The sequence below is a fragment of the Tigriopus californicus genome, chromosome 8, assembly GCF_007210705.1.
Source record: "Tigriopus californicus strain San Diego chromosome 8, Tcal_SD_v2.1, whole genome shotgun sequence".
Classification (NCBI taxonomy): Eukaryota; Metazoa; Arthropoda; class Copepoda; order Harpacticoida; family Harpacticidae; genus Tigriopus; species Tigriopus californicus.
The window spans coordinates 13134432-13150468 of NC_081447.1; the positions used below are offsets into that span (position 1 = coordinate 13134432).

The following is a 16037-nucleotide window of genomic DNA, read 5'->3' on the forward strand; positions in this document are numbered from 1 at the left end:
TACATACATACATACATACATACATACATACATACATACATACATACATACATACATACATACATACATACACTGGAAATCAAGTGATAACTGCGTCTAACTTCACATTAGTATTGTGTATGCAATGTAAAGATAAGTCATGTTCTTATTATGCAATTGTTTGTTGTACTTGATAGGGTGGTTTCAAATGGTGAAGCTCCAAGAAAGAGCTCTTTCACCACGAGAGTGCGATCGTTTCGAATTTGCTCTTAAGCGCAGACGATTGGAGATTTTTCTCCAAACCTCTCAAACTTAAGTTGTGTACATAACTCCGTTGTCCCACGTTTGGGTCACCGATTTTGTGCTTGGTTTTGTTTCGTTTTTGATATATAGCAGGATGATCGGGAAGGACCAAAGCCAAAGGTTGGTGGGTACCGCGCCCAAGTTGCTAGAAAAGGTCATCCCTGAAAACAAGCCCAATGGCTTATGGTAAGAACTGGTGATAACCTCTTCCGGTTTTTTTCTTATTTTGCTAATACCCATATTTATTTGTAAGTCTTTAACGAGCCCCCCAATTAAATCACCATCATCATCATCATATGTTTTTGGTTTCCTGCTAAAATACTTCTGAAGCTTTTTATAGACTACTGATATTTTTCTTGCATTGCTGTAGAGAAACAGGTCAAATATTTTAAGTTCTTGGACCTCTTTCTACTATTTTGAAGGTGAGCGTGAAATCGAAAACTATTTATGATGGAAAACTGCAATGGTATTGTTGACGTATTGAAAGGTACACAATTGAATTCTAATAAAACAATTACAGCCACTCCCATTGTGCTCACAAGTGCAAGTAGACAAGCTATAAAGGAAAACAGCAGCTAGGGCAGTGGGTATATCCAATGTTTATGAACCCTATATTTTCTAAATGTTCATAACCCATATTGGATATTAAGTCATAATGAAAACACGGGCATTGAAATGAACCATGGCTTGAAGCCTTGGAAATATTGCATAATTCTTTCAAACCCTAAGTTGAGCAACAATTCAAACTTCCAACTCGATCCACCTATTCGACTTTCTCGAAGTTCGAGTATAAAACCGCATTTTCAGGTACTGTTGTATACTATATATCCCTGTTGTTTTTACTCGAAAGGAAGACTTCTTACCAATCACTCCGTCCGCATTGGGTCCTTCAAAAGTCACGACCTGGATCCGTAAAATAGCCTTGGGTAAATATGGACACCTTGTGAAGTGGACTTGGACCCTTGGCAAGACTCGGACACAAATCAAAGCCTTCCAGATTTATATCTCAATATTAGGCCTTCGCTAAATGTAGATCGTTTACATAAGCTAAGTGCAAATAAGTATGGAAACTTCAATCCCAATCCTTGCATAAGTCCTTGATATTATGTGGTGGAGCTAAAAATATGATAGTTGCTTGTGGTTTTTGAAAGTGCCAGTTTGATGACCTACTTTCTAAGTATATTTGGGGATCTTGTTCAGGCTCAGGATAACGCCTTTTCATCGTGAAAATGTTACAGTAATTGATTGTATGAAACAACATTCTCACAAAGGATTCCGTAACAAATCATTGCCCCAGAATCACCCTTACCATTGCTCCCGTTGACTTGTTTAAAATCGAGGTTCAAAAAATTGTGAGGATTACGGTAAATGTCAATGAGCTCATAAAAGGAGTCATGCATCAACCTGGGGATTGTAAGCACTTTTAGGGCTGCAAGATTTCCTTGACCTTGATTTGAGGCGCTCTTGCCAAGGGACAAATAGGTAAGCGTCAAGTCGCTCCTTTCTACTACTATAATAACTCGGGATTTCTTTTCCGCTTCCCTTTGAAACAGGAAATTTTATTAAACCCTTGGACTTTGTCGTTCAGCAAGGACCTCGTTAACCCTCTGCAAGTTAGATATTTGTAAAAGCATGTTGGATAAATTCTATTATAATTGTTCCATTCTAAACGGTGCACCCAAGAACGCAAAATGCGGCTTAATCGTGTTAAAATTCGTCCGCTAGGTAGTGTGCTTTCGAAACGATCCGACCTTTTCCGTGCAACAACGAACTCAATACAGGAGCAGACGAGGGCGAATTCCCCTCCCCTCCCTCAAAACTCATCATGAGGCCGCATCACTTACGTATGTTGCATACTTTAGTATATCTTGTTGTTGCTACTTCAATTTGAAAGGTGAATGAGTGTGTTCTCTTTGGCAGCTCATTTTGACAGACCACGTCGTGCCCACTTTCCCGCCTATGCAAATTTTCCCCCTGTACCGTTTGCCTTCAAAGGGAAAATGCTGAGGATCGCCGGTGGACCCAGCTCAGACTGTTCTTCTGTGGGTGTTACCGCCGAAAAAGACAAGGTAAGTATGCCTCCGTTTATTTAGTCAAAAAAATACAATGAAGGTGGGTTTTAAGTGAAGGAGAGGGTCCTAGAACCAGGTTAAAGTGATGATAGCTGGATGGTTGAATGGATGGATGGACGGACGGACGGAAAGAGCGCAATGATGGTACCGTTGGACAAGTCGCTGGTTAGGGAAATCACATTAGCTTCCTTTTAAAAGCGATTCGAAGCGCACTACGGCCAAGGCAAGCGCTGCAAGTCCCACATCAGGGCGACCGTAACGATCGGAAACAAACTGGCTTTGTACATTTATTCGTGCGTTACGAAACAATACCACGAATCAGGCCAGTGTTTCTATTCTACAAAAAAACACAGTCTGGTGCCACTGATTTACTGGCGAATGTTTACCAAATATGAAATGACCATTTGGGATACATCTTCAAAACTACCAATAGATTAATGTGACTTGATTGCCTCGACTATAGTCACCCTGTGCGCGAACGGAGAGTGGTGGGCCTCGGTGGCCTCGAGCGCCGCGAGCGGCGTTTCTCGTAGCGGCGACGAAGAGAGGAGGGAGATCCTTAATAATCTCGGACGCTCTCGGATCCTCGGTCCTCACGATCTTCTGGAAAGGTGGAGGCTCAGTTCATGGTGTGACTCCTGGTGGATCAGATCATATCGATGGTGATCTCGAGTTGTCGTGTTCCATGGAAACGTGTAATTGGTGTTAGTTTTTCTCCTCGTTAATTGGATTTTGAGGCTCAACTTGTGCAAATCATTTCAACGACAAGACCTATCAGAATCCAAGCTGGGATTGCCATCGGCCTTTTTTCCGGTCTTTCGACGAAACACTGTCCTGTACTGTCCACACTGTCCACTGTAGCAATTGGTACCTTGGGACCTCTCGGAAGACGGATTACATTCTTCCTTGAAAGCAGCCAAAATTGGCCGTGCTCCGTTCTGATTCTGTGGGATCAGGCAGTGGTGCATTCTGTTTGGCTCCCGGTTCACGAAAGGAAAATATTGCGGAGAGCATTTCTGGAACACAACTCATCATTCTCTGTGATTGTCGAGGTTCCTCATTTTCGTCCTGTCGGTCGGTGTTCTCAGGTGGTAGGAGACATTGTTCAGTGTCATTTCCTATCAGAAAGATAGACAAGGCCAAGCATCCATTCGGTCTAACGTCAAACTAAGTCGACACTATTCCCCGAAGCGATTTCAGCTCTTCCCAGTGTCGTCCTCCATATCCACATGAGTTCCTCTGGCCATATGTGCATCTTATATGCTTTATAGAACAACTTGCTTTCCTCGCCCCCAAACAATCGAGGACGTCGACGGAATAAGAAGACAAACGTTGAAGACATGGCTGATCTGGAACACATTTGAACGCTGCTGAGAGCACAGAGGTCTTTCAGTCTTGTTCGTACCCATCAACAGATACCCTTTCCCCATAATAAACGATGATGACTGCCGTGCCCGGAGGCTACGTGCCGATTACAGCCTTGACTCCCCAATTCTCGACGGCCAGTTACGTGAACAACCCAGGTGCATTGTTCAGCCATCAGGCTTTGATGATGCCACAACAACAAGCCCCAATGTCCAACATGAACACCATGGTCCAGCAACAGAATCCGGGACCCACGGGTCTCGACCAACCCGGATCCAATTGTGTGGTCAGTTCGGCCAGTCAAGTGATCGAGCGTCCCAGTCCGTCCCGCTCAGCCTCTTCGTCCAGTCCAGCCATGTCGGCCGGGAATGAGCCACAAACTCTGGCGGATGACGAGAAGTACATCAAAGAGCTCCAAGCGGAGAAGGACTCCATGGAGGCCTGTGGAAGTGAATTCAAGCATCATGTCTTAAAGCTCCTCGATCAAGGTAAGGAGTGCTCTCGATTATTTCCACTCGAACGACGAAAGGGGGGGGGGAGAATGTTCCTCAGGAATGCTGTTCCGCATTGAAGTGCTCCTAGTTTTGCGGTGAGGCTAATTGTTTGGCTTTCACTCTAAACGCTTTCGGAGAACAACAACATTGACAATGGGAACAACATCGCACACATGAATGAATGTTTTTAGCACTGACCGCCCAGTTATCGGACAATCCCCCTAAGAGAATTCGTCCTTCCCTTCAGTTGTGATTTCCCCGCGATTCCATTTCGACTCTGTACTTTCTTGATTTGGGAAAGTGATCCGGTTTTACGAACTTAAACTGTGAATGGGTTGAACGGACGACTTTTCGTCGGAGAAAGCTAAACGAACTAGACACAATATGTACGTACAGTCATCATTGCGGTGACACATATTTTCGGTTTGATTTGTGTCACAAGATCGAGTTCAAGGTTACAGGAGCTATTTGAGACGACTTATTCGGTTAGGCCACGACATCTCACAATTATTGGGTCTTGTTGTCTCTAGCAGATCAAGAAGATCTGCAATTCACCGTTTGTACCTGCTCCAGCACAAATCCCGATAGTTAAGCTTGTGTGAGCATTTGATCTGCCTTGACCTTTTTTCCTGAAATTTCCAAAGATGATCTTTTCTCTTGGCTCTTCATCGTTGTGTCTTGGGGACCAGTGAGCTTGACTGAGCAATTTTAGACAGGATAATGAATAATGTGCTGATGTAGGGAAGATATGAGTCGAGCAGGATTGATGGTATCCCAAGGTGTTTGGAAGTTGGAACCATTGTAGTGGAGCCTTTGGAGACTAGATCCCAGTAAGCCTGGTGCTCGTGATCGCCATCAAGAGTGTCTCTCGTACACACAGAGACCTCAAGACTACTCAAGACCCTTGGGTGGAATGCCTTAACCATTCTTTTTGGACTCGTCCATCGGACGCTGCAAGAGAACGAGCATGGAGATCAAATGCAACGATTAAGGCCATTAAACGCTACGCTATGGACACTCGGTTTTCTAAGGGAATTCCTCTCACTTCGTAAGATGAATAGCGAAAGACCTCGAAGGCCTGCAATCTGTAGATTACTGATACGAAACATAGTTAAAGGGCTCAGACAGATTTATGTTTACCATGAGGACAAGTACAGAAATCCGGATTCCGTTGATTGAGGCAACACAAATGGAAGGCGACTTTCACCTAATTTGGTGGCAACTATCTCTCTTATTTGGGTCCACGTCCTGTGGTCCCCAAAGACCTGGAGTTGTGTAATACGACCGACAATGCCTCGGGAAGTTGGGAGATTATCTTTTCAATTAAAATTTCTCCAGCTTCTGGCAGTTCGTGCTTAAGTCGTTCCCAAAGACTGTCAGAAGACCAAGTTGAAGACTCTAGGGCACGAATACTTAAAAACGTTTAGGGAGAGAGGGAGAAAGAAGACAAACATACATCCCAACCATCATTAAGACGCCTTCAGACTTTGGATCTTCATTTGGATATGGAAAGTCAGTCCATGGGAGGGATAATATAACTTGTGAAAAGATTCCCCAAAAGCAAATGGCAAGGCTGTATTCTTGTTTCTTTCTACTATTGTACCTACAGACTGTACTACTGTACTACGTCTCGAGCATTGACCATCGCCAAAGGGAATCCTTCGTTTTTCTATTGTACCATCCAAGACAAACGAGAACATGCTCCTTGTTTGTTCCGTGGAACATCTTGTAGTAGAGCCGTCGAGCAACTCGTTTCCTGGCTGTCTTGGAGGCTTCTGTTTATCAATGACCATCTGAGATCCCTTTGGCCATTTATTGTTGGCATCATTGGCACACGTTGAAGAGGATTGGTTTGACGGTTGGCTCGGCCTTCTCCTGTCTCTCCACCGTTCTAAGCTCTAATGGATGTCTAATCTCTGCTCTTTCTTCCTCTCGGTATAGTATGCCCTCTGAATGAAAAAGTAGTTGTGGCACACCACGCTCGCATACATTAACTTTCATCTATGTTTCCCTATTGTACACTTATATGCCCACTTAGGCCCAACAAAGGCATGAGAGAGCTATCCTGTTTGTTCACGTCAGACAAGCCCTAACAAGCGGCTCCATTTCTTGATTGCGCACGGTTTACTTACTAAGACTTGCTTGGTTGGTGGGGAAATGTTAAGATGCAAGATCCGAAGGGTGGGATACGTTCTTTAAGGGCAAAAAGATTACGCGATTACGCAGCACTAGAATCTGGTCTCCAATTCGCCGCTCTGGGAAGAAGACAATTCCCAAGATTCATTTGGCAAACATGAAATGAAATCTTCACGTTTTTTCTACATAGAAAAAGCGAAGGATAAAGGGAGGAAGGAGAGAGTTGCTGATGCTGTTGATGCTGCAATCTACGTACGCGTACATTGTATATATGTACGTACGTATGTGTGTATGTACGACGTATGTATGTATGTAGAACTCTTGGAAATGAACTATAATTGCCCTTTTCTCGTGAGTCGACATCTGTTGTTGTTCGTGCATTTTTATTTTCTGGCAAATTTTGACGTTTTCAGTCCTCCTATTTTCTCCTGGAATTGGCTTTGTACATTGGCCTGCGACGTCGGTGTTGGCCGAGTCCCCCTCCTCTTTAAGCGATCATGGATGTGTTTCGTAAATCATGGGTTGACACATTTACCAAAAAAAGAAAACGACGAGGCCGAGCGTTTTTGTTGGGCAAGATTTCGGAGTTTCCCGGGAAATTGATGGGATCTCCGGGCAGTGTCGCCACCCAAAAACTCGTCGTCATCCCTTGCCTTGTTTAGTTCCAAGCTCTTGATTACCCGAGGATTTAACGAGCTTCCCAGAAGGAAGGCGATGATGACATGACATTGGACATTTTCTGATTAAATCCCCACGAAACGGCAACAATCCATGCACTCGCCTTTCTGTGAACGGCAACCCTGAATGCGGTTCCAGGTGGTCGTTCCGTTGGGCCAGGATATGATGCATCGAGATTTCATTTCACGTGTTCAACTTGACGTACAATTTCCCTCGTATCCCCATTTTTTGCATATAGATAGTAGATGCATGCACATTTGAGAAAGAAGTCTCGGAGCTTTTTTTGTTCCCGAAATCAACGCCTGAGAGTGCGGTAACATGAATTTTGAATTTCGGGTCACGACAAAAAGGTCGTCTTAATCCTCCGGATGCGCCAGCTTTGTACGTATAATACTGAGTGCTACTAGTACTACCACGTACTCGTACGTACATAAACACACACAACAGAATGCTTCTGGTCGGAATTAGGTGAGAACCCCCACAAAAAAGAGCTCGGTTTTCCCCCCTGTTCAGATGCGATGTGTGATGTAGATTAATGAAATGTGTGAGAAAGTCTCTGAGCGTGCAAATTTTGGAGAAGACAGTGGGCCAAGTGCGAGCTAGCAGCATATTTAGCTCGTACTTCCAGAACAAGGAGTTTTATTTGACTTGGGATGTCTCCTCATTCTCCCGCTTTTTTCCTTCAGCCTTTCGTTTTGCCAAGTAAAAAGTCAGCCAGACTTGTAAATCCCGAACAATTCCGCTCTGGCTTCAACGATTAGCTTCTTGAAAATTGATGACAGGCTTTTATCGCCAGAAAAAAAATACAGCCCGCTTTGCTTCAATGATGGAAAGTTTTGAATATCGCACATTTGAAGCAAACAAGGCGGAATTCCAAGAATCTCAGGCATGCCACTTTAATGAACTGCCTTGGCAAATCTTCTCGGCCAAGAGTTCCGTCTTAGCAAGTTCATTAACGAGTTGTTTGACATGATACCAGAGGATTTTCGACTCCTCCAGCGGGATCCATCAATTGGCACTAATTTAGGCGGAATCTTGACTCATTGGATTGGCCTTGCCTCCTCTCGCTCCCTACAATAGGTACTATATGCCGTCTTCATGTTCAATCTCGGGCTCATCTCTCGGTGTTGGCATCTCGTTGAAAATGTGAAACAGATGTGCCTCAAGAGAATGAAGAGGAGGCAAGACTGAATGACCTGAATATAGAAAGAACGCACACCTGTGAGCTCTCCCCTCCTCAGCTTACGTTTTGTAATGTCCAAATGTCCTTCTTAAAAATGTAGCCAGGAGGAGAAACTGAGCTATTAATAATGATTTGGACACTCAAACTTGGGCCGTTAGGTGATTGGATGAGGCGATGAGTAATGGCCTCAAAACGAAACGAACGACAGGTCGGAGAGTCAAGCCCTGTTTTGTGTTTACGAGTACGTCTCAAGAACACGCGCACTTGGCCAAGAGAAGGTAAGGAGGGAAAGAGTTGAGATCTTCAATTACCGCACAACACGATTTTGGCTCTTCGCTAGGCTCTTTCTTCCAGTTTCAATTGTCGTTGGCTTGACAGACAGAAGCAGGGAAATTTTGACTTTAAACAAAGGTTAGCTTTATTAGTAGTGCAACTCCTCAGGAACTTGATACACGTGTATGTCACGAACTAACGGAGACATGCCTCCTGAAGGCGTTGTGGCAGGACGAGAAACGAAGGTGCTGCTCTGAAGGTGAAGTAATTTTGACATTGTTGAAACGAAACAAATGCCTCGTTTGCCAGGATGGAACATGTTCACAACTCAAAGAACTTGGGATTCCATTCAGAATGGAAAGAGCTTTAATGACCATGCAAATTCCCCCTGATCATTCACACCCATGGATAATGGGAGGAGATCAAACAAGAGCTGAGAATTACCTTCGTGAGGAATGTTTTGACTCTCTGTGTCTCCATTCCCCTGCCCCCCCCCCCTTCTCATTTTCCTGATCCCAATTCCCTACAATGACCTGATTTCATTGATATTCTTTTGAGCTACCCAATCCACGTTTGCATTGGCAACGTCACGCCCGATTATTTGTCTCTCCTTGAGCTCGTGTATCAATATCAAGATGAAAATGGAAACCTCCACATTGGACCCTGGCCAGGGACGATTTGGAACCAAGGCCAAGACAAGTGACAGTCGGAAAAAGAGAGCGATAAAAACGAGAGTGAATGGCTCACAAAGCTCAATCCTAATGAGTTCACCTTGGCCAAATGAAACGAACGACCCATGTTTATACGAAATATAGAAGGGGGCAGACTCGTCCCTTATGTCGAACGCTTTCGCTTTTGATTTGACACGGCATCAAATTTCTGGCCCAATGTCACGCCTCAGAACACCCGCCTACGGGCCTGCTTGCTCCAACGAGGCAAATGACATTCAAGGGATGCGATGAAGTTCCAATTTGCTGGTGATGCTTGTCACCATGAAGCTGTCAATTGTTTTCGGCGAAAAGTGACGGAACGAACCCGAAACGACACCATTCAAAGCTATCCATGTAAAGCAAGATCAACTTGAACAACATTGCAGAGTCAGTGGGGTCCAATGAGTTGGTGGAAAATGGCAAATGTAATGTTTTCGCATTTCATGTCGAGACCAAGCTCCTCCACCAAATGTTGTCAGTCGGCTTGATGCAGATTGTCCGCATGATATGATGGACGACAAGCTTCCTTTGAGGGTTTGACCGTTTCCACCGCTGACAATTCAGATTTTGAGAGGACTTGCAAAAGCCAACAGCAGCCACATTTCATCAATTCTCTGTCACTTTTGTTTCGCCCTCTGGCAAATTAAGTGCTCCTCTCGTTCACATTTCGCTACTGGATTCCGACGAAAAGAATACAAACGACGAATCGAGGCTTTTGAGTATCGCAACTTTGAGGACAAGAATGTCAGAGGATGTCATGATTGTGCATTGCATGTCGGACTTGAAGGGTCCCAAGTTTAGATGGTCCAACATTTGCTGCAGTCCTTTGTTCCCCTCCCAACCTTGGTCGGCCTTCGCCCATATACACTCTCTTATTAATGAATTTGGTGTTTACATTCCAAGAGGGCACTTGTTAGACTGGTACTTTTTTTGAAGAAATTCGCCGAAAAGCTCTTTCCACTTTTGATCATTTCAATGACGAACGATAGTAACGAAAGAGCCGCGCCTTTCAAGGCTCGTTCTATTCTCTTGCATTTCCGCACAAAATCATACGAAACTAAGCAAAGTGAGAGGAAGAGTGGAGAGAGAACGACTCACCTCTTTTCAAGCCTTTCGAAATTTGCCGTACATACTAGAATGAGGGTAAAAAGGGCTCGTTGAGTGAGCCATATATAACGCATCTCTTGCCCATCTCCTGGCTCTCATACTCCTTCCTTCTTCCAGTGCTGCCGTACCTGTTGTTAGGGTTGTAACCATTCTCAGAACTGACTCGTCAGACCCGAGCTATTTCGATTTTTTTCTGAGATGCTGAAAAACTCATGTTACTCCCACATCCCGAAAAAAATGGTCCTTATGGTGAAAAGTCAATATTTCTTGCATTTTGAGTTTTTCTCATGCGTGACAGACTTATTCTTCATTGAATTTTGCTTTCTTGACACAACAACGAACTAAAAGGTTTGAACTCTCTGGTTTTTAATGCGTAGACATAGAAATTTATCGTTTTTTGTGATACACTACTTTGGAAGGTCATTGCTTAGTATTTATTGATTTAGAAAGAGGACGACTCATAGGACTCGAGTCAGAGTACTAAATCAATCGTTTAAAGAGGGAAATGAATTTTGTGCGGAAAAAAGACCGCAGCATTGGATCTTTTCCTGATTCAAACTTCACTACTTCGCTTTAAAAAATTGAGCTCTGGTCTCAGCGGTGAAAAGCCTCGTAGGACTCGAGCCACGCACGCTTTAAGACTTGCTACCATCCCTACCAGTTGTATGCTCATTGCTGCTTGATGCTATACTACAGTACAGTACTCTAATTCCTCTTCTACGTCGTCTTCCGTTTCGTTTGACGCTGAAGGCAACTTTTTACCCGAGAGTCTTTCCACCGCTTCTGGAAAGTGATCCCCTTTGAAGTTCTCGGATTTGCTTTTAATGTCGAGTCTGACTCAATTAAAACCATGAAATGAGAGCTCATTGAATAAGGATGTGGATTACACGCCCACTAAATCGAAAAAAGAAGAGCCTTCAAGGATCTCAATTTTTCACCATGACAACGAGGGAAGTGATCAGTCGCCATGGAAATCTTATGCATCTCTCACGGTGAGCTCGTTTCGGTTACCAATTGAAAAAACAATAACAATTTAAATCCCCTTGGAGTTGAAAAGCTGGGAATGCCTGACCATTAAAACTTTTCTCGTTCTCCAGGCACTTGAGATCCATCAACTAAATAGTGATCTGATTTGCCAAGGATGCCCGTTGCATTTGTTCATCAAAGAGCACCTTCACGAGTCTATGGAATACAGCATATACTTCGACAAAGCAACGAAAGGAAGTACCGCATGCATAATTTGAAGTCTCAGGGGTGCCACAATTTGAACCCCACCTTGACTTAATGGGGTAACTTTGTCCGTCCTCGGACAAATATGAATCCCACATTCCATTCGCAACCTCTTTTGACAGGAGGATAGAAGTGGGAATAAACAAGAAGTTTATCATTCGCGAGGCATCTGACAGCGACATCTTTTTCATCCCAGTATCAGGTGATCTGGAATGCCGAGCGGGGGCCACCTAATTTTTCCACTTCGATTAGGGAAGGCTAGATTGTTCCTTCGAGTGAAAACGGAACCCAGTTTGTTAGGATTGGAAACCCCTTTTTTCTGGGTGTCCTTGGAAGGCCATATGCTCCAACAGCATCGGTAATCCAATTTCACACTTCAGTCATTGGAATCATAAGATGCTGGAGTTTTATGGCTCTCCCTCTTTTGAGTGTGGAGGCCATGGGTCCAAGTGGGTTTCGAGCCAAAACACGGCCAAGCGTGGAAGGTTGTCACTTGATTTGCTCGTGAAGTCAGTTGAGTTCCACATTGTCAATTGGTCCTGGAGGCATCGATTTTCCTCCTGGGTCGCCGTCTTTTGATATTCAAAACGATGCAAATGCGATCCGCTGGTTCTTCAAAAAGGGGAGCCGCCTGATGTTGACTTGACGAAGCAAGTCTATTTGTGCATAAACTTGGAAAAAGGTCCCTTTGTTCGGCTATTGGGAGGTGAATTGAAAATCGAATTTCGACTCGCTCCCATCCCACTCTCCTCCCTTGATGTCTTGGAAAGTGAATCCTCAACATTCTTTTCCTTTGGCCTGAACCAAGACAAAATGGAAAGGCCGTACGAAGGACCGAATGGCAACCCTCTTAGACATCCTTCATTACAATGCATTGGGGAATCATCGCAAGCTCGAACCATGATGACATGATGGGACCTCAAAAAGAGCCCCTAAAATGTTCTCATCACTTTGCCCAATCGCAGTTTACCAAATTGATTGGCCATCTAATAAATGCAGATAATGAACATTGCTTCCTTCATCACTGATATGGCCTCATTTTCGAAAAAAAATTGTCGAGAAACCGGTCTTAAACGACGCATACACACACATGCTAGAAACCATGGCGAGTTTTATTGTATTGATAGCATATGGAGAGCATGGCAACCACGGCGGAGTCTCTTTTTCTCCTAACAATACTTAAAACCATCCAAGCGGAATGCCGAACCATCTTCCCACGTATTCATCGCTTCGATCTATCTCATGGCTGAGGAAGAAATTTATTTTGAATGCACCTTCACTGCCTACTCCCCCTTTGGTCGTTGGTTGGTTGGATAGATGGTTGGTTGGTTAGATGGTACAGGAGTTCTGTAGGGTAGCGCGCATTTTCAATATTCTTGAGTGCTCTTTTCTTCCAATTCTGTTGCTAAAGTAATATAAATCCATCCTCATTCTGTCAATATTGTGCTTTGTTCGGATATAAACGGCATTTGAATCGTGTTTGCGGTCTGCTTCATCGTTCATCTAACGCTGAATGAACATCGGAAATTGTGACGTGAGAATATATCGGTCCGTGGTCGTCATACCAATGATAGCCCCCCCCCCTTCCCCTTCTTCCCTTCAGCATTGCCTGGCCGTAGCGCGTACTCAGGTACGTCACATTTAAACCACTCGAGTACTCATCATGGCCATATGGTTGTTGCTCGTGTGAAGAATTTCAAGATGAAGAGAAATCAATTCCTGTCGCTTAATGAATCTGCATCCCAGGCCGCTTCCGGCATGAATGTAATCATCATTTACCTTGTCGAGCGAGCAACGACTATAGTCTCAGCACCACCACCACCACCATCATCATCATAATTATGGTCGCCTTTTAGTGCTTCCAAGAAGGTCCCGAGAGGGCGTTACCGACTAGGATCAAGGAGAGATTGAGTCCTGACATGTCATTCTCTTTTGTCCTTGTCATCAGTCCAACCTTCTATGTACTCTACTCGTATGCTCAGAGTAATATGTAGGAGGGGCCCACTGTACAGAGCGTAATGTAGTTTTGTCTTGGGGATTTACTTACTTCCTCCCCAGTGGAGCAATCTCCGCATTGGACACGCTGACAATGGTGACAGCATGTTGGTATTCTGCCTCAACAAAAACAGCGAGAACACCGCTTATCTACTAAACCTCATTCATTTCTACTTTCATTTTCGAGATCCTCGGCAAAGGATGCGAGTTCATTATCATTTGCTTGTGGGAAAGCATCGAGGAGCACTTTGTCCCCTTTTGTTTATACTCTTCGCTCCATCTTGTTCCTTTATCTCCTATTTGCATATGGAGCATAAGCCTCAAAGGGGCAAGTTAATGGAGTCTCATCGGAATAAGATGCTCGATTGAGAGGGCCTCTAGATCCAAGGGGAGCTTATTGCATATGCAATTGTCGTCTTGAAAGGCTTGCTCATTGAGGGGATGTCTGAGAATTTTAGACTAGCCCGAGGAAGCGTGAAGCTTTCGTAGAAATTGCATGATGCCAACACCCCAACCATCGCTACAATTCGTGCACTCTCTCTCTGTCTCTACGGATACGGATATGAACATGGACTTGCTCTCTGAGCTTTTGTACTCCTCCTCCACAGGCATACAATCATCTATCGCCTCTGTACACAAAGTGTGTACGTAGTACGTAGTGTACGTATGAAAGGCAAATCTGACGGTGTCGGCTAAGATGCCCAAATGGTGGTGATATGCCATGTTGTTCTCCTTCTGGGTATGTCCCGTCCCTCGGGATCCCAAAAATGAAAAGAAGAGCACGACGTTTATACTTTCACATGCACTCAAGGATCTTGGCCTCCCTATTGGGCACAGATGTAGAACATGAACCACGATGTGCTGTTCCAATTACCTAGTCAAGTCATACAATCCTCTCTTCTTTCTCTCCGACAGTCGCGTTACCTTCATCGAGTCCTTTCCAAGATGCGAGAGTGAAGATTCCTGCCTTCCATTCTTCCCTCTTCGCCGCTTTCTTTCAATGCAAAGTGCCATTGAGCACTTCTTTTGAGTACTTCACTCTTGTCCTAGGACTCTCCTTGGACGGGTTTCCAAGCAACTATCCAGATTGTTACTTGTACTTACTACTTACTATCCGGGGCCTCTGAGCCAAATAAAAGAGCCCACTCACTTCGTTCGAGAATGAGGAAAAATAAACGGGGGGGGGGGCACAATACTCACGAGAGATACGAGGGCAACCATCTAGGAGCGCTCATATATTTTCACACAAACACGGAAATGGGACGACATTAGTACGTCATCTAGCCGCCAATCTTTTCTATACTGTCGAACGAGTGAAATTTGTCGACTTGTGCTTGTCAATGACTTCATACAACGTGCTTTCCTGTCGCTGTCGAGAGGATTCGTGCCACGACCAAGTGGTAGCAAGAGGTTCACGGCTTTTTCTTTCTTCAAAGTCCATTTCACGGTCCAAAAAGGGACCTGACCTTAGTTCACACCATTCTGTTACGAGGTGAACACACGAGGGACCAACGTTAAAATGACCCGATACCATATATTTTGTACAAATACGCGGACATTCTCCACTCACTTGTCCCAATGAGATTGGGGCCCCCCAAAATGAATGCAACTGCCCAAAATTGAAGCTCCTCGGCTTCCCCAGAGATTGAGAGGGAAAACGCAATACGAGTTTCACGTACTATTTCTGAGGGCAGCTTTGGCAATGGCCTAGCCTTCGAGGAAAAGAAAATAGGAAATGGTTGTCGTTGATGACGGAGGAGGAGAAAGAGGAGGAGATGCCATAGAATGGTCTTGTTCCAGGAGAGAGAGGTGATGAATAGGAGGATTACACCCGAGCTGCCATAATTACACTTGAGGAATAATGATAACTCGGGTTGCCATAATTACACTTCAGGAGTAATGATAACTCGCATTGCCAAAGCAAAGCTTGTGGCTTAGGGAAATAACATAACAACCAGACATTCATCTACTCTCACTGGTTTTAATCATCTCACCATGATCGAAGTGGAGCGACCTCATTTTTGGGGCACACTGAGCCCGAAAATCCATTGTCAACAAATTGCTCGCCCGGCTAGAGTGGGTCCATCCTCATATGGCGAGACCCGAGCTGAATTTTAAACCAACCATGGATGGTGGCCAGTGTGGGCCCCGAACCGAGCAGCCCTTTTTGTCCTCTACTAAAAGCCCTCTTGGGCACTCTGTTGGCTTCTGAGAGAATGTTTCATGGACTATCGAGTGAAAATTCCACCAATAACTCCATGACATCACACGGATGCTCTCTCGCCTACGGAGCCATGGCCTCCGATGCATCCTTGCCCCTTTCATCGCTCAACCCTTGAAATTGGCCGATTTTCTGAATCTTCATTGCTGCCCATATTGATTGGTCCTCCAAACGCCAGGTCTAGGTTGGTGTACGATGGCCGGAGGTCGAATTGATTTTCCTCCTTTGCCTTGCACAACGAGAGGGGCACTCATTAGCGATCATTCCTTTCAGAATTGACGAGTCTCTTCG

The 16037-nt window shown here is 44.6% G+C and overlaps 1 protein-coding gene across 1 annotated transcript in view; it reads left to right on the forward strand.

Moving 5' to 3' along the window:
• Positions 1-2954: 2954 nt before the first annotated feature.
• Positions 2955-16037, forward strand: part of LOC131885873 (KH domain-containing, RNA-binding, signal transduction-associated protein 2-like) — a gene marked incomplete in the record, with an annotated part of 30079 nt that continues 16996 nt past the window's right edge. Inside the window, 1 exon segment of the mRNA XM_059234061.1 lies at positions 2955-4207. Within this exon segment, the coding sequence (XP_059090044.1) occupies positions 3793-4207 (415 nt within the window).